The 23,927-nt window shown below is 38.0% G+C and overlaps 2 protein-coding genes and 1 pseudogene across 2 annotated transcripts; all 3 read left to right on the forward strand.

Annotated features, from left to right (window-relative positions):
• The first annotated feature begins 276 nt into the window (after positions 1-276).
• LOC119914790 lies at positions 277-12,940 on the forward strand (annotated as a pseudogene).
• Positions 12,941-13,454: 514 nt separating this feature from the next.
• Positions 13,455-16,811, forward strand: LOC119914791 (cytochrome c oxidase subunit 5B, mitochondrial-like). The gene is made up of 4 exons (XM_038734313.1): positions 13,455-13,578; positions 15,203-15,273; positions 15,780-15,879; positions 16,556-16,811. Exons 1-4 carry the CDS (start codon positions 13,482-13,484, stop codon positions 16,666-16,668), a joined length of 381 nt encoding a protein of 126 aa, XP_038590241.1. The 5' UTR covers positions 13,455-13,481; the 3' UTR covers positions 16,669-16,811.
• A 2,429-nt stretch (positions 16,812-19,240) lies between these two features.
• LOC119914917 (cytochrome c oxidase subunit 5B, mitochondrial-like) lies at positions 19,241-23,036 on the forward strand. Its single transcript, XM_038734460.1, has 4 exons — positions 19,241-19,395; positions 20,569-20,639; positions 21,630-21,729; positions 22,776-23,036. Exons 1-4 carry the CDS (start codon positions 19,299-19,301, stop codon positions 22,886-22,888), a joined length of 381 nt encoding a protein of 126 aa, XP_038590388.1. The 5' UTR covers positions 19,241-19,298; the 3' UTR covers positions 22,889-23,036.
• Positions 23,037-23,927: the final 891 nt, after the last annotated feature.

Consider the following 23,927-nt stretch of genomic DNA (forward strand, 5'->3'; position numbering starts at 1 on the left):
TAGAAGCAGGGGGAAAATACCATAAATCATAAATACATAAACTATGTTTGAAGAATTCAATGCAGTTCACTTTGTGCACCTATGTCTCTCCGCCCAGACATCACAAATAAGCACACCCTGTTTTCTGTCACCTAGGTCACACTCACACACACACACACACACACACACACACACACACACACACACACACACACACACACACACACACACACACACGCACAAACCTACACTCACACACACACACACACACACACACACACACACACACACACACACACACACACACACACTCAAGCCACATTTGATATGCTCATTTTCTCAGTGCCCTCCTTGACTCTCAGCGAAGGCAGTATAGAGGAGAACACACCCAGGAATTGAGGAATATGAGCAAATGTGTATTTCCTCATTCAGAATCATATGGATACTCTATTGTCTTGTTAATGAATTCATGCAAGTCTCTGGTAAGTAACTTCGGCAAGAATGTGGTTGATCAGGCTTCTCCCCCGACTGGTTTGACACATCAGGAGTGGAGGAAAAATCTGGTGAGTTGCAGTCGTTCTGCTGTGTCACTGTTTCTCCTTCAAAGAAGAGAATAATAAGATCACCTTTTTATCCACCTGTGTTCTGGATTTACTAGAAAGCTGTCAGCAGCAGCACTTTGTCACACCTGCGGAGGCTGTTGGATCCTGCCGAGGCTGTTGGATCCTGCCGTGCGTTTGATTACTGGCGTTCTGTTTGTTTGATCTGTGAATGCCGACACCTGGAAAAAAATGGCAGTGAATCTGAGTAAGAACGGCCCTCAACTCTTGGCCGCTTATAAAGAAGTGGTGGACGGCAAGTCGGGTACAAACTGGTGAGCCTTCTCTTACTTAGAGAAAATAATTCTAGTCTATTATTTTGTTTCTAATTTCACTTCCTCATTCACTGAAATCTGTAATCACCGCAGCCCTACATCATGGTACTCTGCTTATCCTCTGGTTCTGATACACTGTTGTGTGTTTTCAGGGCGCTGTTCACTTATGAAGGGAACAGCAATGATATTCGTCTCGCAGATAAGGGAGGTAAGATTAAAACAATTAAACTAATTTTTAACATTTAACCTTTAGTTATGGTAATTTTACTTTTATACTAATCACTCTCATACTGATTGTGTCACTAGTATAATTGGTCAGAGAGAAGACAAACATCTAAAGCATGTATAACCAGACATAACAAGCCTCTGTTATGTTACTGATGTTTTTACAACATGATAAAGGTCAGCGATTTCCTAAACTAGAGAACAGTGTATGTATATAGCCTAATATTTGTGTAAAATAATTTGATCCAGTGTGTATGGACATGTATTACTGACATTGTGGAGACATAAATCTGTTTACATTGTGGGGCCTTACTTGTGATTACTGTTCTGGTGCTGCTGGATCTTTTGATGCGGTAGAACACAGCATCCTAACAGAAAGGCCCCATCCACACTACTACGTTTTTGTTAAAAAATGGAGGTTTAAAACAAATACGATCTCCATCCACACCAGCGTTTTAGCTGCGTATCAGAGTTGATCTCCGTCTACATGAAAAATGACTGAAAACGCACATCTATTGCCCGTTCAGGTACACTGGGCATGCGCGTGCCGGTGTAAACATGAAGCAGATGGTCTATTTCGTAGTTACAGAAGATTTGGCGAAAGAATAAAGAAATGCAGACGAAGAATCAGACCAGATTTTTTTTGCATGCACCACCAACGAGCTGGGACTGTTACTGACTGTAACACGGGACTGTGGTGGCGGAAAACAGACAGGGAGTCGTTGCAAAGTAAACAGCGACATGCACAGTAGCATACAAGTGTAGGCAGATAGGCCTAAGTGTTATTTGCACATACAGAATAATTTAATAAAAATACCAACTAAAAAACTCTGTCAGCAGCATCGTGTTTCTGCTTTGCATGACTCAGAGAGCCGAGCGTGAGTGTCTGCGTCATTGTTTCTGAAGTCGTCCTTGTTATTGCCCGTCTTTACTAAAACGTCCTCCTGAGTTTCGAAACGCAAAACGGGGTCGGCAGCGTTTCCAAACTTCTCTGTTTTACGTCTTCGTTTTCGCTTTTTTAGTCTGGATGGGAGGTGCAAACGTAGCAATAGTTTTTCTGTGTCGCTGGGTCATTACATGTCTGAAACTGCTGCTCCGTCCTGTGGTGTGCCTCAGGGTTTTATTTTGGGCATTGTTTTATTTTCTTTTTACAGGCTCAGCCTTGGGTAATGTCATTAGCAAATTTAAGAACATTTCTTATCACTGTTACGCTGATGATATCCAGCTTTATGTGTGTGTGCGTGTAGATGGTGGATTAGAAGAGATGGTGGAGGAGCTGAACAGTGGGAAGGTGATGTACGCTTTCTGTCGTGTCGAGGACCCCAACTCTGGTCTGCCCAAATATGTCCTCATAAACTGGGTGAGACACACAACAAATGCACTCGTACAACCAAACAGGCAAAGACAAAAATACAAATATTGATATACTTGCATCAGTTTCTGGAGTTTATGTGTTTCCACGTGTGCATGTCTGTGCATGATGTGTGTTTTTATACATGCATGCACACAATAGACAGGCGAAGGTGTGAAGGACTCGAGAAAAGGAATGTGTGCCAACCATGTGAGCTCAATGGCCAACTTCCTGAAGGTGAGTCTGACTCTGATATTCTGCTACTGTTAAAATAAAAAAGCTGCTGTAGATGAAGGTGGATTAAATGTTTCCAACAGAGTAATTCACATTAAGCATTAATCATAGACATTAAAAGTGAATATATTAGAAGAATGACAAATATTAGTGGCCGCAGTTCTGAGATTGACCTGTGGATTTGGCTCTGTGATTGGACATTACCTTTCTAATGTCATTTAAATGTAGGGTTTTGCCTCCAGAAGTACCGTGTAATGGCTTCAAATTCTTATTTTGTTTAAAACTAATGTGAAGCAGCTTAAATGTTCATGTGTAACTTGTGTAACCCGTCCTCACCACACAAATGTCCATAGAGATTGATTGTTACGACCCATATTTACAGGCCACAACCTTTCGTGGCCATGCTAACTATGATGGCAGCAAATGATGTCAGGTGACGAAATATAAAGAGCAAGAAAGTCCATCTAAGCTGATAGATGGGGTGGAAGGAGCGGTCAAACAAATTCAGGACTTTCACCCAGGAGAACGGGTACCATGTGAAACCAAGTTGACTTATTTAAAGATTTAAGTTAAATAACATTACTTAACGTTGTTATTTTAATCCAAACCACAATATTTCCAAACCAAGTAGTGTTGTAGAGTCAACCTAACTAAACTGCGACGGTTTCACAATGTCAACCACGTGTTTAACATCACGCGACTTAATGGTACACTTTGGACAATGATCATGTCGTTTTGAGAGTCACTGAAAATTGACTTTTTTTTTTTTGTTTAGGTATGAGGACACGTTGGTTCTTACCATGTTTTAAACTGTTTTTTCCTTTTTTCGAAAACTGGTATTTGCTATCCATAATCAAACTTTTTACCAGTTAAATTTCCCGTCACCTCAAGTTGATTTTTTTTAACTATTAAAAAAAATCAACAGAAATTAAATATTGTTTCTTTAGGACCAAATGTCCAAACTAAGTGGACAGCGATGCTAGAAACTCGGTAAGGCTGTACTCACGCAGCGCTGCTTTGAGTTAAATGCTAAACATCAGCATGCTAGCTTGCTCACAATGACAATGCTAACATGAAGATGTTTAGCTACTATCATGTATTAGCATGCTAACATTGGCTAATGAGCAATTAACACAAAATACAGCTGAGGATGATGGGAATTCCATTAGTTCTGCAGGTAAAAAAATGTTTTTATAAGTTAAAATCTCCTCTCCACATGTGTTTTAATCTTATCTTTGTTTCCCATTAACAATTTAAATACCTCTCTCCCAAAATATCCATTTGTAGCTTTATCCTCTAATGGCACTTTGTGTGGGCCAGAACTGACTTATGTGTGACCACAGGGAGCCCATGTGACTATAAACGCCCGCGGAGATGACGACGTGGAACCGGATGTCATCCTGGACAAAGTGGCCAAAGCGTCTGGAGGCAACTTTAATTTCCACAAACAAACACAAGAATACAGAGACGCACCCAGAGGACCTGTGGTGAGCAGACACACTAAGTACTCAATTAACCACATCTACAGGAAACATGGTGGTCTTGTTGAAACACTGAAATAGTCAATAGTATGTCAGGGTATCGGGCCCAGATGCAGGCACTAGCAAGACAGAGGTATATTTCGTAAAGGTTTTATTAAATAAAATGCACAAAACACTGGGGAAACACAAGAGGGTAAAGACCTCTGCAGAAGCACAGGTAGACACCACTTATATACACACAGGTGAGACACAATCAGGGGAACGAGACAGGTGCAAACAATCAAGACAAACATAAGCACAGGAAGTAAACACGTGAGGAAAAACAGGAACAAGAAAGAATAAATAAATGACACAAAGAACAGACAGGAGGTGAAACACACTAATTCACAGCAAAATCCAAAATAATAAAGAACACCAAAAATGTGACACAGTAGGCTAACTCAAAGCAGGTGTTTATTTTATTAACATTGAACTGAAACCAACATCTTCTGGTAACATTAACTAAAGTGTTTTTGTTGTCTAAACCTAACCCCACACAGGACTCTGGTGTCTTGAGCTTTGTATTTTCACGATTTCGCCGCCAGCTACGTTTCTTTCAAAATATAATTTTGCACAAATAATTAGCGGTCCATTAATCTAATATAGAGGAGACAGGGTTGCCAAATGTCACGTGTAGCAGAAGACCTATAGACCAGAAACTAAAATATGTGTTTCTCTGATATAACAGGGTTCTGTGTATCAGAAGACAAATGCTGTGCAGGAAATTCAACAAATCAAAAAGGACGACTTCTGGGTCCAAGCTGAGGTTTCTCTTCATACTTCATCATTCATATAACCACCAACAATGCAACAAGAGTATCTGTAGTTTCAATTCAAGAATAACGCAGCTCTCTTCTTCAGAGGGATGAAGAGTCCGTCGACAGGAGGAGAGCAAACGAGCGGAGAAGGAGAGACAGGTGTTGGAGAGGGAGAGGCGGGAGATGGAGGAGAAGCAGGCCAAGGAGAGGGAGAGGAAAGCGAAGGAGAGCTCAGCAGATTGAGCGGGACAAGTAAGTCAAACAAACAACAACAACGACACACACAGAATCAAGGAACACGAGCCATTTATCAGTGCTTATTGTGTTTGGCAGGATTTATCAGAAGCAGAGAGAAGAAGAGGAAAGACAGAAGGAGGAGCAGCGACAGGTGAGCTGATTTGACAGAAAATGAAACAACATCTTTAGCACAAGATGAGAATATATTTTAACACTATTTTGAAGAAATATTAAATTCAGAAGTATGTAAGTGGGGGGTCTGAGGGTCCTCCCCATAAATGTTTAAGCAGGAAATTAAATTTCCACATTTATGGCAGCAATGTCTCGATTTATATAAGGGGAAAAACAAAATTAAGGTGGCAGGTGACAATTTAAAATATAAAAATATAACAGAATATAATCATTAATCAGCAGCTTGTTTTTTCTTTTCGTTGGACAATGCACATTTGTTTCTTATATAGATTTAAAATGCATTGTATCTTTTCTTAGTGTGCAAATAAACGGTTCCCAAAACATTTTCATTTGTTATTTAACATTTTTCAGAACATTTTTTAACAAATGCTTTACAAAATGACGGAGACAAAATCAGCCACTTCAAAAAGTTCCCAGCGCCCCCGGTGGAAATGATGCCTATGTAAGAAGTTAGTATCTGCACTTTGAAGGGAGTTTAACCAACCAAGTCAGGGTTGACAGACTCTGACTCGGATGAAATCTAAAAATAAACTTGTATGTAAAATATTCTATCAAATGGTGTGTGTTAATAGTTTATTAACACTGAGTACAAAAGTGGTGTGCAGCCACTGGCCATTCACGTATACAGAGTAACCTTTGATAACCTGCTCGGATCAGTGTAGAGATGCAGCGTAAATTGCCATGACAACAAACCTTAGTTAAACTTATCCACCTTTCCTAGTCCGGATTAATTGGGAAGTTACACCTGACGCCACCTGGATATGCCAGTTCCTTCGCTTCGTAGTAAAGGCCTCATGATTGGGAACATCACTAAAAAGGAATCTGATGGGTCAAGAAACACTTTAAATTCTCTTTTCTTCAATTCAATTCAAATTCAATTAACTTTATTGGTATGAATGTGTAACAACAATATTGCCAAAGCATCATACAAACTACATAAGAACAATCAAACCTATACATTTCATTAAACAAGTAATTAAAGCGTAAAGTAATTAAAGCGTATGTGTGATTTTGTAAAAAAAAGAAATTTATATTTTAAAAATTAAAATAAAATAAATAAATAAAACAGTATTTGTGTATGTGTGTATGTGTGTTAAACATTAAAATAAACAAATCTCTTTTTATTATTTATTAATTATGGTGTGTATGTTGTTAATACAGAGATGATACACCCAGGAAGTGAATTATAAATCTGTTTGTTGTTGGGAAACGTGGCCGGGGATGTTTTGTGTGAAGAGGGAGTTGCAGTCGCCAAGACGGGTTGAAATAAAAGCGTGATTAATCATCCTCATCTCAGCGTGAGACACAATCAGGCCTCAGGGTCGGGTTGTGTTCGTTCACAACTAGCTTGATTGATGTTGTTGTTTGAGATCCAAGTTGGGTCAGTATTTTCCTGTTTAATATCTACAGATAACATCATGTGTCTGTTTTAGAACCAGCAGGAAATCCAAAGCAAGAGGACTGGCATCAACTTCGCTGCATCTGTGCAGAAAGCTAATGTGAGTGCGATTGATGAATTGATCTATTATCATAATGAGTTATCTTTATTATAATAACATATTGAATTATAATGTTTCAGGCGCTGCTGGTCACAGCTCTCCTGAATGATTTATGTTCTGATCACCACTTTTATGTTATGCCAACTTTGTTTCTCAGAAATCATGTTTGATGAATTGCTCTAAATATCAGAATACCCATGAGCCTCAGGCCCCATCCACACTACTGCGTTTTAAAATGGAGACCTTATACTACGTTTGCACCTCCCGTCCAGATTAAAACAGCGAAAATGTAGACCTAAAATGGAGAAGTTTGAAAACACTGCCGGCCCCCGTTTTTTGTTTTAAAACTCCGGGTAGCGTTTTAGTGAAGATGGGCAAAAACCATAGACTGTATATTAGAAATGGACGTAGTCATCGTGACGTGACCTGTTGGTTTGTGGACTGCCGTTCTGAAGCCTCGAGTTTGGCCGATAAGGCTCCGCCATGTTGAGTGACCATGTTTGGACGAGGCGGTGGCGCTAACGGCCGTGTGTGGTCCAAGCTAGCTTGCTTAGCTAGGTGCATCTGTAATTCACGTTAACTGTCCTTTTAACAGGGCTGATCATTTTGCTAGCGAGCAACAGGCTTAAAACTAAATGTACTCACCAGAGAAAGTGAACAGCCGACTCCTAATAAGCTTATTCACGTATTTACTTTGCGATGTCTGTTTTCCGCCACCAAACATGTGAAGTGTGAAAGACGTGAGCATTTACTGGACAGGAAGAGTCTGATAAAAGAGGCTATTGAGTTGCATTATGGGATAATGTAGGATCCCGCATGTTTTGAGCTTGACCCATATCAGACACTAAATGTACTTGTAGGCCGACATGGCTTTGCTGCTTCAATGTGAAATCTGTGTCTAGTATGTTCCTCTACTTAGACCTACTAAGTGAAATACTAAATTTATTATTGATTGATTGATTGATAAACATTCGATTAAGCTCTCGTTGTCATTCACAGGAGGCCAAATCACTGATTTCTCAGAGATCATTTAATCCCAGAGATGTTTTCAAGCAGAAGGAGCAGAGCTTTGAGGCCAACGACAGACCGTCTCCTGCTGCATCCAGACCTGGTAAACAATTCAACTCCAGTGTAAATAACATTCGCCGAAACATGAAGTGATTGATTATATTCACGTTTTCTGTCTCTCAGGGAAGCTGCAGAGTCAGTTTCTTTCTCAGAGTTCCTTTGAGAGAGAAATCCCGGTGCAGCCGGCCTCCACGCCCCCGCTGTCTCCTGCCACACCTGTGCTGTATGACTCACCTGCAGCAGCTGTCTTTTCGACACCACCAAAGACAACAGGCTCAGCTCTTCAAGCAGCAGGTCAGACACACCACACATTCTCCCTTTCTACCGCCTAATAAACAATATAATCAATCAATTTGTGTTCGGGCGATTAAGTGTAGATGTCCTCTTGACATCCAAATACAGTATAGATTAAGGGTTGGAGATCAATTCGAATCGCTGCTCCGACATTAATAACAATATTTGGAAGGAACGAAAAAGGATTGTGCAACACCCTGACAGTGTACAGCGTGCATTCACTGGAGTAATTCCTTTTCAACAAAGGCAAGAGTCGGGTGCATTTTGGATTTAATGATTTTCTTTGGAAGGTGAAAGTGGAGTAATAAACCTAAACACCATCATGCAGAGAATAACACTAGTGATGTGTTACCAAACTCCAGCTCTAGCAATCGAGCCAGCTAACCAACAAACACTGAAGTATTTTATAAAGCTTGAACCAACTGTTTGAACTATAAAATTTCAATTAAAAGAGTCCCTTTACTGGTGTTATAAACACTGTGACACTTGCATCGGATAGCTGTTCTCGGTCCGTCCCGGTACATTTTATCTGCCCCTATCAAATAAACCATAAATAAATATATATATATAAATGATAATGGTTCAAATTTGGGTCACATTCCAACACAAAAGTTATCCTGTTTTCATGAATTTAGGGGAAGGATTCAATAATTCTTAATTCTCAATAAGTCTTTTCTACTGGTTTCCTCAGTGGTAGAGGGACAGAGGTAGGACCTACCGGCTTTCAGTCATAAAGTACTTGTCCTTGTCAGTGAACTTCATAATAGTCTTTTATGAGTATTAGTCATTTTTGGACTCGTGTTGTTTTATATTTTTCTTTATATTAATCATATTTATGCAGCTTGTATTATAGTATTTTGAGTAAGAAATACTGCAAAATGTAATAGAAAATATGGAAATTGGAATTACTGGTCATGTGTCCTACACAGCGCCTATTAATAAATATAGTAAAGTCATATCAGTGTGCGGTTGTTTGTTTTCGGTTTTCATTACCAAATCCCTCGACCTACCAGCACCTGACTGTGGTTGCTGTACACGGGGAATTTCTTGTTTTAAAATATATATAAATGTTTAAACTTTGCATGTTACACATTCTCCACAAGTCAGTCGTTCTGTTCATTTTACAGAATCGTTGAGCACAAAAGTATAATTCACTCAGATTTCCCGGCATAGTAAAGGAATTAAAGGCCTGTCTCCAATATAGGCAGGGTGAGTTCACTTATTTTAAGCAAACAAGAATCCGGGCTGTTAACTGAAGTTTTACGGTAGTTTGGACAACGTGTTGTTCGGCCATGTTGGAAATTAGAAGTGTTGCTCTGAGCATGCCACGCTGGAAGAGAGGGGGGAGATAAAACAGCACATTTTTTCTCCTGTTCAAAGTGTTGACCTCATGAAAACAACAGTAATAGTAAAAATAAAACTACAGCAGAAGGCACATACTCAGTGGCACAATGTTATCTGTGCTTTACTGAAGTATTCCAATTTCATGACATTTCTACTTCTACTCCACTATATTTCAGAGGGAAATACTGGATTTTTTTTTATACTAACAATTACATCCAACTGTTTTGATAACGTGCAACAATAACTGATGGTTTCAGCTTCTCAAATGTGACAATTTCCTGCTACAAAACGAGAAATGTGTGGGTGTTACTTTGAGCTGTTTAATTGTGACTGTAATACAGAATACACCGCTGAACATGCTTCCACATTACTGCAGTTAACTTTGTAAAGCTGTTCTCTGTTATCGAGAATCCCAAAGATTCTCATCACACTAGTTAATATTTATATATCAGGTAGATCAAAATGGTGACTAAGTAGCCAGACGTGTCTCTTTCTGTCATTGATCCACACAGCCGCTCCTTACGCAGAAGAGGAGGAGTGGTCAGATGAGTTTGATGAGGAGGCGGATGAAGCCCACCCAGGTATGATGCCCTCTGTTAGCCAATAGTATCAATGAACTCAGTGTTTTTGAGCGTTTATATAATCAAAACGAGTAGAAAGAACACTTTCTCTTATAACACCTCTAACTCCCAACCTCCAACATGCACTTCCTGTGCTCTTCTTCTTCTATCCCCTTACAATAATCTTGTATTGATTGCACTTTTTGTTAACTTTCCATAGGTGTTTACCCCATTGATGCGATATGTGATATTAGCTCTTACTAGTATTTATTGCTTTGCTGATGCTTGTATGTTGTTCCTCAAATGTAAGTAGTTTTGGATAAAAGCTTGGTATAGTAAAATTAATAATTAAGTAACTGGACTGTTGGTCGGACGATGCAAAACATTTAAAGATGTCACTTTGGGCTCTGGGTAAATGTTATGTTGTAAACCAAACAGTCAATGACTGATTAAGAAAATAATAAACATTGAATTCATAATGAAAATAATCATTAGTTGCAGTCTGATGTAAAATAGTTAGAAATTAGCTCCACGACAACCAGTAAAATCCTGCTTAATTAAACAAATGAATGCATTAATAATATAATCTAACAGTATTTGTATAAATATACCATTACTACACACTCTCAGGGGCCATTTCTCTGCACTGAGTACTTTCACTTGATACTTTAAAGGCGGAACGAGTAGGATTGTGGTTTATAGACACAACAGTCAAAGTTGGCCCCTCCACCCTCCTTGGCTCCAACATTAGAACAAAAACATACAACCAACAGTAAATGTTAGCTAACGTCAGCTATTCACTAACTCACTACAGACCTCAAGGGTTATTTTCTCAGAAAGTAAAGTTATTTGCGTTGGTTGAAAGTAGGACTTAGTATTTACATACACTGGTTGCTACTAGTTTTGGAAATTTTATATTTGTTATAATGGAAAAGCTAACAGCAAGCTAACTAAGCTAACTGCCGGCACCTACCCGTCCAACAGAAATCCCTCTTGACAGTTCGTCGCCCTTCTTCCCCATCCTCTCCGTCAGTGCTCGCCAGTGGGTGAAAGCCAACCTCCGATCCAATCTCAGCTTTACGCGCTTAGCGTTTCGCCTAGAAACGTTTTCATTCTTTTCTGCGCTGTGTCCGCCATTTTCCTACTTCCTCACACCCTGCACGCTTTTAGATAGAGGACACCGACAGAGGGCAGCCATGAGTGATAATCGAGAGAGATTCATTGTGTATTTGTCTACACATTGATCCGACTCCTTCTGCCTTTAAGTCCATTTTCCTAATCTTATGTAACATTTTGAATTCAGGACTTTTATGTAGACTATTTTTAAAATGTGGTTTTGGTGCTTTTTGGTGAAGGGTACTTCCTCCACCACTGTCCTGGAAGACAGATTTATTTTACCTTTAATCACTGTAGTTAACGCCTTGTCATGCATTAATCTATGGATGTGAATGATGCGTCCTATCCACAGAGGAAACTTCAGGTCAGTACACTCTGTACCACTCACCACAACCAGTTGGCAGTGAGGAGGAAGTGTATGAAGATGTTTACCAGCACAGCCCAACAGTGAGTCCAGTCATCCAGTACGCTTATTTACTGTCTTGCTGAGAGTTGGATGTTTACATTGATACCACTGTCATGTCTGTACGTTTAAATATGTAGCTACAGCCAATAACCTGTTAGCTTAGCTTAACATAAAGACTGTAAACAGGGGAGAACTGCTAGCCTGGCTCTGTCCAAAGTTAAAGCAGCTGTAATGGATATTTTTATATATTTCCCTCAGGAGTTGGTAAAGACCAAAAACAGAGCTAAAGCAGAATCAGGTGACACAAACATCACTCCAAATGAATGATCATGTTGCTCTGTATCTCCAGTATGTTTCCATCAGGTTTAAAGCCTTGTCGAAGACTTCCTGTAAAAAACACAACATGTTGTTTTTACATTTCTGTTTGTGTACGGATTAAACAAACAAGATACAACATGTTAGTTAGTATATAATTTAGAGGTGATGGTAGGTGATGTATGTTTTAAACTTTGGACAGAGCCAGGCTAGCTGTTTCCCTCTGTTTCCAGTCTTTATGCTAAGCTAAGCTAACCACATCCTGTCTTCAACTCTCTACTGAACACACGAGACATTAGATTGACATCCGAACGTCTCACTCTCAGAAAGAAGAGATTAAGCGTACTTTTTTATTTTTTAAATTGCTGAACTATTTCTTGAAACTTAGATAGAAAGCAGGATGAATTTAAATGAGCAGGACAACATTATCTGATGTTTAAAATATTGTTTTAAACATCAGGCTGACGATGTGAATGCGGGTGGTCCGGACGTCTCTGCCAGAGCTCTGTACGACTACCAGGCTGGTATGTACACACACACACACACACACACACTGTTATGGGATTAATAAATGATTTTGAATCTACATATATGTTGATGTTGCTCTTCTTCCATCACCTCTCCTCCACAGCGGACGATAACGAGATCACCTTTGACCCTGACGACATTATAACGGGGATAGAGATGGTGGATGAGGGTTGGTGGAGAGGTTACGGACCTGACGGAAGCTACGGCTTGTTTCCTGCCAATTACGTTGAGCTTCTCTAGCTTTCATCGCTTTGTTCATGTTCATTTTTACAAAACCAAAACCCCCGCCTGAGATGACCGACAGGAAATGGATTAAGATAACTCAATATTTCGCCTACATCGACTTGTTTTGTCATGTTTTTTGTAATAATAAATGTCTGTCAAATGTCAAAATATCTCACTGTTAAGCTTGATGGATTAATAAAATTATCATTCCTCAAGTCTAGTTGTGTAAGTGTGTGTAGACTAATGGGAGAAATGAAACTAACAGTACCATACATTCCTATACATTCATTATTGCTAGATACAAATGTACAATAATTAGTAATTACATTATCTATTTTATTAGTAATAAAGTAATACACAGTGTTTTATTTATCTTTTCAAGTAATTTCTGTAAAACTAGTCAGCCTTAGATTTCACTCATACTTACATACTTTTTATTAGTCTGCATTACAATTTCAGTAAATACTTGAGTACTATTACAGTGTGGTATTAGTACTTTTACTTAAGTAAAGGATGTGAATATTTTCACCACTGCTGGAGCAACGCGATAGTAGAAAACTTTAGCCCTCCAGAATATATTTTAAAAATGTAAATAATATAAAGAAGAGTGAATCAGGATTTATTAAACAGCTTGTAATCAAATTATCTGTGTAAAAATAAAAAATAAATTTAGAAGAGGCGATGGAGTCGGCTCATTATGATTGGGCCAAATTTGACGTCATAGCCCTGCGACTAGCGAAACAGCAAAGAGGAGAAATGGCTGCAAGGTTACTGCTCCGCTCGGCTTCCAGAGCCGCAACCACCTGCCGGGCTGCCCCGGTGCCGGCTCTGACCCGCGGCATGGCGGCTGGAGGTGAGGACGGAACCAGCTCAGACTCGTAAATCCATAAAGACCGATTAAATGTGATTAAAATATGGGTTTATCCACAGCAAGGACAGATTACTCCTCCACAGGCCAAACCTCGTTTAAAAATCTGGCAAATTAATTAGAAATCGTGTGTCGTCAAAACTGTAAAGCTCGTAAAACATAAACCTTTTCCACAATAGAACATGGTTAAACTTTCTTTAATTCGGCACACATTAAAATCTTTCATCTCTTTCCATTGTCAAAACAATCGCTGACTTTATGTGTTCTTTGTATGTGTAATTATATAAATATTGTGACAGGTAATCTAGATTTATTAATAGAGAAAGTTTCTATCAAGAATAGGTTTACTCATCTGCGAGAGCTCTTGAAACTCCCAGCTGTGAAGAAGTGCTGGTATGGCAGGACGATATGGCTAAATTTGTATTACTAAAAACATTTGGTGTTGCTTTATTCCTAACTTCATAGTACTTTCCCACTTTCCCAAAACACTGTGAATTTATTACGTCATTTGGTCCTAGTTTTAGGTAAAATAAAGACAATGTTAAATTGGTCTATTTAGTTTATAGTTTGAAGAAAGTTATCTTTTAATTTATTGCACAGCCGGTCAGCTGAACTTGAATGGATAATGTGAATTTATCTACAGGCAAGCTTTCAATTCAACAAACATGAAAGATGATAAGTTTCCAATAATCAGTGACTGGTGAAATAATATTTACTTGGTTTTAAAGAAATTCAGGCTTTCTATATAATTAGTAACAAGTTATCAACTGTTTTCCTGGAAATGATTCAGAAATTACCTACATATAAAGCGTTTATGATGCCAACATATATACGACATGGCACAAGTAGAAAAAATTACATAAACAAGCTAATATTCACTGCATTGAGCTGTATTCCATTTCGGGCTGGGCAATAAATCAATAATGATAATTATCGCAGTATAATTTTCCTAAATAACAATATAACAAAGGTTCAATATATCGTGAATAAATATTTGATTTAATTCATTTGAATCAGGAACAAATTAGCACTTATTTTTTTCTATTAAGATATTTATTGTGTTGAGAAAAAGGGGCTGAAAAAAGATTTTACTTAATTTTACTCAAGCATATAATTAAAAAAAAGATTTTATCAATTGTTTTGAATGTTCTTCCTCAGATATTTTAAGTTATCTACTATTTGGCAAGTGTTTGTCATGTTCTGACCATAAAGAACAGTTTAAAACCACAACTAACCATCTGATTTCCTCAAAAAGCAAAAATCTGCCTTTTAACTTGATAGAAATAATCATTTGACATTTATCGTGATAATTATCAATATCGAATGGTATGAAATTTTTTATCATGGTAAATGTTTTGGCCATATCGCCCAGCCCTTATTCCACTGTTATACATTACATGAAAATACTTTTGTTTGTTTTTTTAAATGACATCATGTTTTCATTATACGATTCCACTGAAGGTCGGTAGATGATAATATTTAAGTATTGCCCAGCCCTGTTTAATAGGTAAAATAATTCTGTCATACCTCCTTTAACAAGGTAGCAAGTTCTGTATTTGCTTTGTGGTGACGTGTTGAGTTTATTTATCGTTATTTGGTCTCTCATCAGGGATTCCCACTGACGAGGAGCAAGCCACAGGACTGGAGAAGAAAATCATGAAGGCCATGAAGGACGGAAACGTATGACATCTCTGTTACTATTAAAGATTACATTATAATTTTAACTCTGTGAATAATCCCTGCAAAGGAAGTCCCAGCGATCAGTTTAGAACAATTTACAGATCAAAGACGGAAAAACAAAATGCTTTTGTAGACATAATAAATATTGTGCTGACAAACTTTGAGAAAAGTTATTTTGAATTTTTCTGAAGTTTAAGAATAAATGTCACTACAAAGCAATCACCAATTGTCAATCAAGTAAATGAAAATGACAGATTTACGGCCTTTAACACTTAGTGTTTAGAGATTCCCAACGACCGTAACGTTGGCTGCCCAGCCGCAAAGACCCAGATCCAAGCTAACAAAGCAATCAGCTCACTTCCTAAGCCGAATTAAATGAAGTGTTTTTTACTTATTTATAGATCATTCTAATTTTGACAACTTTTCTGACAAACTTTTACTTTTAACATAGTCAGAAGTAACTTTTATTGATTCTTCAGTGACCCTCAACCTTCCCTCTCCCTCAGGATCCCTACAGCATGATGAAGCCGAAGGAGTACGCTGGCTCCAAGGCTGATCCCCATCTTGTTCCCTCCATCACAAACAAGAGGATTGTGGGATGTGTCTGTAAGTTATCTGTTAAATGGCATTAAGCACCTTTTTTTTTTAACACCTGGTTAGATCAGAGACCTCAGTGGAGAGACAATCTTTGTAGAATTTAATCCATTTAGCACCTTAGTTGGCATAATGCAGACTGCTTAGAAATAAGTTCTGTTTCTGTTTGAGGGGTGAACTGACCCTTTAAATCACAGGAAAATAACATGCAGCAGAGGAAAACAGTTTAAAATGCTATAATAACCATGAGACACAGATAAAGTAATCCTGCTCTTGGCTTATTAAAGTAACTAGAATTTATATTTTTATAACAACAATGTACTAAACGATGATGATGACTCGAAAGGTGTCTCTGGTAGTCATGAACCTACAGGTCGGTTTTACAGAGCTTTATAATGAGATTCAGCTCATTGTTTATCTATCCGGCCGCAACTTTGCTGTTCTGGTTCACTGTCAGCGCTCTCAAAGCGTCGTATTCAGCGAAGAAGATGCTCTGCAGCAAACAGCAGACAGACACAGTTAGAGAGCAGCTGGTGAACGTAGTGGAGCATTTAGCAGCTAAAAAGCCAGAGATTTCCCCTCTGGAAACCAAACACAGAGCTAAAAGACTGAGAACTGATGACAGGCGACAGATGAACGATGTTGTGTTTCAACAACTAGTTCTAACCTGCTCCTTATTTCTCTGCAGGTGAAGAAGACAACACCGCCGTGGTTTGGTTCTGGCTTCATGATGGCGAGGCCCAGCGCTGCCCGTCCTGCGGTTCCCACTACAAACTGGTGCCCCATGAGCTCCCTCACTAACTTATATACATACCTCTGTTATTATTTACCTCTATTACGCAGCTGTGTGTCTGCACAGTGTCGGCTTCTCTTTGAAATATTCCTCTTACCTTCAGAACGAGGTGACGAACGATCAGACGGCGACGTTTTCAATCTTCGATCTCCGGGAAAGTTAATATTTATCTTTAGAACTTTTTGTCTACTTCCTGGTCTTAAGTTGCGAGTCCTTGTCTGATTGGTCTTTTGACTTGTTCTGTCACAGTACTTGATCTACCTGCTTAACCTCATCAGTCTTTGCTTTACATGTTACCATTCACAGAGGGATCAGATGTGGTTTGGGACACAACTGTTTTAAACATTTCCAGTACGCTGCAGTTTACATTGACACATGTACTGTACAACGTTACACTCGGCCCGCTTACTCCTTTTATTTGAAACAATAAAATTTCTGAACTCCTATTTATGGATGTATTACACTCTTTGGACATTTCCCTCCCTGCAGTGTCAAATTGTTGGTTGGTAAACTGGCATAAATGTTAAAATTTTAGGAGCTTTGTTCTCACCTGCAACATACTACAAAGCAACAAGAACAGCACTTTGTGTAACAGCAGTCAGTCCTCATTAACCTGAACCACCTCAGGCTGTCGGAGCGCTGTAAGTTCCCCTGTAAGTAGGTCTACTTAACAACATACACAGTAACAAATAGACTATATGCCTACCTGTTCCTGACAGTACTCTTTTCCCTGGACCTCTGTTTGTTTCAAAGTAATAACGTAAATGTAAATGTTCCTCGCAGTTGTTCAGGAACTGTGTGGTTTGTCTGTCCTCATTTTGTTATTATTATAATCCCTGCAGTGTGGGTAAGTAATATATGATATGAACAGAACTCATAACTCAGTCTTCCCCCAAAGCTTTAGCTTTGTTGCTCAGTATCAGAAGAAAAAATAGTTTTTTGATCCCCGAAGGGAAATTGTTGTGTTACAGTTGCTCACTTTGCTAATGAAGCCATTAAAAAAACAGAAGAAATAATAAGTTGTCAAGTAGAAAACAGAAAAATATAAAAATCTAAATAGCAGAAGTAAGGTGTAAATAGTTGTACTGATAATATTGAGAGATGGAATAGGTTTTAAACCATTAAAATTTCAGTATTGGGTCAGAATATTACACATTAGTCGAGTATTGAACTTTAAAGGTCCAGTTCATGACTAAAGACTCTAAGGGAGGAGTTAAAGATATGATATATGCTGTACACACAATAGGTGGTAGTTAATTAAAAATACCTGTGGTATGAATTATTTTTAAGCTCTCTCCTTATTTCCTAACTTTAAATCTTGTTCCCTTGTACCTACACGTATGTATCTGTTCTGTACACTGTTGACACTGTAAAGAATTACACACCAAAACATCTACTGTAGCTACTGTTCGATATGGATTTTGGATTTAATGAAAATTATCTCCAAAACACAGATGTGTAAGTGGAGAAGTTAAAATACCATTTCAGGAGTAAATACATCAGTAAATGGGCAAATGTTGGCAAAATCAAAGTTGTATTTTATTTGAACAATATTTTAAGTAAATGTTCTGTAAAAAGTAAGAGATGACTCGGGGCACAGATACAATGTGGTACACTAACACAACAAAAACATCCTTAAAACCAAAAGAAATATCCAAAATGAGATGAACCTTAATGAACTCCGGCTTACCTGAGCAGAATTTCTCTGTATGAGAACAGTTCCAAAATAAATGGTAAACATTTTCCTCTGCATTTTTACAGACAGAACATTAAGTTTCAATATTCTGTTTATATCCTTTAAGGAACGATTTCGCTGTGTAGAACCGGTGCATCAATTCAAACAAAACTTTAATCACTTTATTAGTAAGCAAATAATTAAAAGGGAATGACCACACTGTATCCCAAAGGACGTTCTCTATTATGCTATTCCAATATGATGATATGTACAGAATAGTAACAACATATTTTTGGAATAAACCTCTTTATTATTTATTCGTTGCTCTGTAGAAAAGCATAAACCCTCCACAGCAGTGTAAAATGAACTGATAGTGTGATTAAGTGGCTATGGGACTGATTCCTGAAGGAACAGAATCAAAAACAATGTGAAGATTGCATACTCCTTAACTAATATGGGAATATACCTGTACATTATTTATTGGGACGGCATTTTTTCCTCTCTTCTTTATTGAATCTTGAATTCATCTCTTACAAAAGATCTTTAGCTGAAACAAAAGTACATAAAACGACAGAATAACAGAACAGGACACCACTATAAACAAAGGGGTATCGTGCAACAAACAACAAAAGCATTAAAGAAAATTGTTTAAATCTTTAAATATTTTAACTGTTTTGATTGCTTTACTATTTTTTTTTAAACCAAATAAAGTTTCAATATGATCTTAAATGTGGTAGTTGTGGTTTCTTCTTAGACCGTTTGCACTTGTGAATGTAATATTTTTCATATAAAATAAAGGTGTTTAAATAAAAAAAATATAACGTCGCTTTGTCATAAATTAAAAGTTGAACCTGTCACGAGTTTTAGACGCGCTGTAAGAAAACACGTCTAAACCCAGCGACACGGCAATAAGTCCCAGACGTCATCAGCGTGCGAGCAGATAGTGACAGGAAAGAAGGAGAAATGGCTGCAAGGTTACTGCTCCGCTCTGCGGTTAGAGCCGCGACAACCTGCCGGGCTGCCCCGGTCCCGGCTCTGACCCGCGGCATGGCTGCCGGAGGTGAGGACGGAACCAGCACGGAGCTATAAATTCTGAAAAACTGGGGAAATATGAGTTTATAAGGGCGGTTTGTCCGCATCGAGCTCAGGCGGAAGTCCTCCACACGCTTAGCTGGTTAGCATTAGCAACGTTAGCAGACCTGCTACATTGGCTGCGAGAGGTCAAACAAGAGATTCAATAATTTAATGATTAAATCTGCTGTAGCTATAAATAAACTTTACCCAAGTGTGTTTATGTTTACGCTGAATACTGTTCAGTGCAGGGAACTTTGGAAACGTTAGTGTTGCTAGTTATATTGACCTAAACACAGATTGTTAGCTAGTTAGCTTAGCTTAGCACAAGTGTCTCCCTATTGATTAACGTCGTGCAGCCATAAAATAATCTGTGCTCTGTGAAGTTTCGTGTAGTTGGACTTAAATGACTTTAAAGATGTTAACTCATAGTGAATAAATAATATAACTAGTTGTGACCAGCTAGCGAAATTCCCACACCTTTATTTTTTTAAATTATTTTATTGTTTATTGTTTAACTATTATGTTAGCTGTTACAGTTCTGGGGTTATAGGTATATAGTTTTTTTTTATAAATAACAGTAATTGCCTATTTTTTTTTTATTACCACATTCATTCATACACTTTTAATTATCTCTTATGTTCTGTGTGTGTTGCATGCTACAAACTTTTTTTTTGTTTTTAGTTATTGAACCTTGTGTTGCATAATGACAAAATAATCAACTTTGTACCTTGTAGAGATGATATTTATAATTCCACATTAAGATTAATAAAGCACTCTTATGTCTGTGGTAATACAGCATATTAGAGCTGAAACGGTTGGTCATTTAAGTTGATCGGCAGAAAACTAATTGGCAGCAATAATGATTCATGTTTACGCCCATTATCAAGCATTAATAATAAAAATTATCTGGTTGCAGTTTCTCCTGCATGAGGATTTGCTGCTTTTCCCTGTTTTTGTATCACAGTAAACTGAATATCTTTTGCAATAAAACATTTAAAGACGACACGTTTTCTACACTAACCTGTGAGTCTAAATACTTAATAGGTTAATCAAAATGAAAGTAACTTTCATTTGCAGTTGTAGTCAAAGGAAGGTGACTCAAGGTGACCCCTCACTTGTTACCGTCAGTCTTTCATCAGACGTGTTATTTTGTTGGCAGGGATTCCCACGGATGAGGAGCAAGCCACAGGCCTGGAGAAGAAAATCATGAACGCCATGAAAGTTGGAACGGTAAGGTCATTAATCTATAATAAGCATGTGTCTGCCCTTTGTTTCTATCCGTCATCAAATGAACATGGTTTAAATTTTCTGCTGTAGTTCTTAAACAACCCCAAAATGGTCAGTGGAAAATATTTATAAAGTGAGGAATTATTTGGATTTATTATCAAATTTGACAGAACACATGAGCAGGCCTCAACCACACAGCCAACGATGTGTTTGCTGATAAACATCAGCATATACTCGATATATGACTGCAACTCTAACAATTATTTTCATTGTTGATTCATCTGTTTATTATTTTCTCGATTAGTCGTTTGGTCTATAAAATGTCAGAAAATGGTGGAAAATGTTGATCAGTGTTTCCCAAAGCTCAACATGACGTCCTCAAATGTCTTGTTTTGTCCACAACCCAAAGATATTCAGTTTACTGTCACAGAGGAGCAAATAAACCCAGAAATATTTATATTTAAAAAGCTAGAATCAGAGAATTTAGACTTTAATTATTAATCATTGCAGCTCTAATCGATACATCCACATCACTGTTACTGTGACCTGGGCCAGATAATCTGCCTGTAGTGTCGGTGTATTGATCAGAATCTCTTGCAGCCCTATTATCCAGCTAACAGACTTTACAGAAGCTGCTCCACTTATAAGTAATTAGTCTTTTGGGAAATTAAACATATCCAGAGCCAGTTAATCATTACTCTGGCGGCTGTTATCTGTGCCCAGCAGGCGTGTTGTGGGACTTAATGGGAAATTAAAATTGATCAGTTAGAGTAATTCATCTGGGTGAGAGAACCGGGCTGTACCTGACTGGACTGGGTAAAAGAAACCACGCCTTGATACTGAATCTAATTTACACGGTACGCTTAAATAAAATGATATATGAAATATAATACTGTTACATGCAGGTCGAGTCAGATTTAGATAATACTTCATCCTCGTATTATCGACACCCAGAAGATCACTAACCCAACCTCACCCTTCCCTCTCCTTCAGGATCCATACAGCATGATGAAGCCAAAAGAGTACGCTGGCTCCAAGGCTGATCCCCACCTTGTTCCCTCCATCACAAACAAGAGGATTGTGGGATGTGTCTGTAAGTTACCTTTTTAAAGTCTTCAACATTATCTGGCTGGTTTAAAAAGACTTTACTGTACCCCTCATTGAATCCATCAATGAGCTTAAAACTTAGATTTGGTCTGTGTTGATAAGTCATTTCCTGGTGGAAATCTCTTTAAACCAGAATTGTGAGACAAAAAGAGAGAATTTTTATGACTCAAGACGTTATATGATACACGTCTTTACAGGATTTTGGCAGGCATTTATTTGTAGAGGGAAAGAAATTTTATTTTTTGAAAATGAATCGGTGAAAAATGTTCACACGGGTAAAGAATCCAACCTAACTGTGTTACCTAAAACGCATGAAGTGTGAAAGTTGGTGAGAACATGAAGCTTAAAGGGGGTAAAGGCCGGTAGTGATAATTATCGCAATATAATTTTCTTCAATAACAATATAATAAATGTTCAAAATATCGTCTATAAATATTTGCTTCAATTCATTTGAATCACAAACAAATTGGCACCAAATTTTTCTATTAAAATATTTTATTGAAAAAAAAAAAAGAGTCCTGAAAAAAGATTAACTAATAATATTTGTAGAAAAAGATAAGTTTTAAATGTTCTAACTCAGACTTGTGAAGTGATCCACTGTTCAAGTGTCAACCATAAAGAAAAGTTTAACCACATAATTAACCATCTGGTTTCTTCAATTTTCACTCAGAAGCAAAAATCTGCCTTTAAACTTGAAAGAAATAATGATTTGACACATATTGTCATAATTATCGATATCCGATGATATGAAATGTTTTTATCGTGATAACATTTTTGGCCATATCGCCCAGCACTAGTGTGAACTAGCAGCACAGTCACTTCCTGAAACTTTTTAATGCAGGACCGTCTCTCACACATGCATTAGCACCATGAAAGTATCCAAGAATGTTGCTCCTCGTCAATCTAGTTCCTTTTTATCAATTAGTTTTTTTTACATGATTCTAAAATATTTATCCAGGTGTGTTGTATTCAGTAACATCGGAGCTTCTTTGTGTTTGTGTCTCTCACCTGGTCTTATTTCCTCGTCTGCAGGTGAAGAAGACAACACCGCCGTGGTTTGGTTCTGGCTTCATGATGGCGAGGCCCAGCGCTGCCCGTCCTGCGGTTCCCACTACAAACTGGTGCCCCATGAGCTCCCTCACTAACTTATATACATACCTCTGTTATTATTTACCTCTATTACGCAGCTGTGTGTCTGCACAGTGTCGGCTTCTCTTTGAAATATTCCTCTTACCTTCAGAACGAGGTGACGAACGATCAGACGGTGACGTTTTCAATCTTCGATCTCCGGGAAAGTTAATATTTATCTTTAGAACTTTTTGTCTACTTCCTGGTCTTAAGTTGCGAGTCCTTGTCTGATTGGTCTTTTGACTTGTTCTGTCACAGTACTTGATCTACCTGCTTAACCTCATCAGTCTTTGCTTTACATGTTACCATTCACAGAGGGATCAGATGTGGTTTGGGACACAACTGTTTAAACATTTCCAGTACGCTGCAGTTTACATTGACACATGTACTGTACAACGTTACACTCGGCCCGCTTACTCCTTTTATTTGAAACAATAAAATCCTCATCTCAAGTGTCTGCTGTGGATGTGCTTTACTTGTTGCAGGCTCTTTTCTTCAGTTGCCAAGAAGGTTGAATTCAGTCATTTAAGTCTTAGTCTTAGAGTTAGGCTACACACAAAAGAGTTAACTGAGGAGTAAAAAAGGTTTCTGCGAAGGCCGATTCATTCATGAACAGACTTGACTCCGACAGTGAAGTGTAAGAGTTACATCAACTCTCAAGTGACATGACTAATCCAGTGTATGCTCTGAACAGCCAGCCAGAGACAAGGATTTAATCCTCATCTGCCTCGCTGTTCATTCTTTAAACACATCCCTACATTGAAAATTGTTTTCTTTTATCCTTCATTCACTAGCAGCAAATTGGTGTAATTAACAACCATCTATTAGGTATGTTAAATGTATAAAAAGGTATTCAATCAGAATATTAGCTGAGATGGAAACAAAGAAAACTCTCTGCACACATGAGACATTCATAAAGAGAATGTATGACCACGTTGAGAAGTTTAGACAACGCATGAAATGTGATTGTAAGTTAAAGCTTTGCTTTATTCTTGTTTGCAGCCCTGATAAATGCAAAAAGAAAAAGTGATGTGTCCTATCAAATGTAAACTGGGC

This window comes from Micropterus salmoides, unplaced genomic scaffold (assembly GCF_014851395.1).
Source record: "Micropterus salmoides isolate LMB-PRFRI ecotype aquatic unplaced genomic scaffold, ASM1485139v1 Ms_hic_scaffold_20, whole genome shotgun sequence".
In the NCBI taxonomy this organism is placed as follows: Eukaryota; Metazoa; Chordata; class Actinopteri; order Centrarchiformes; family Centrarchidae; genus Micropterus; species Micropterus salmoides.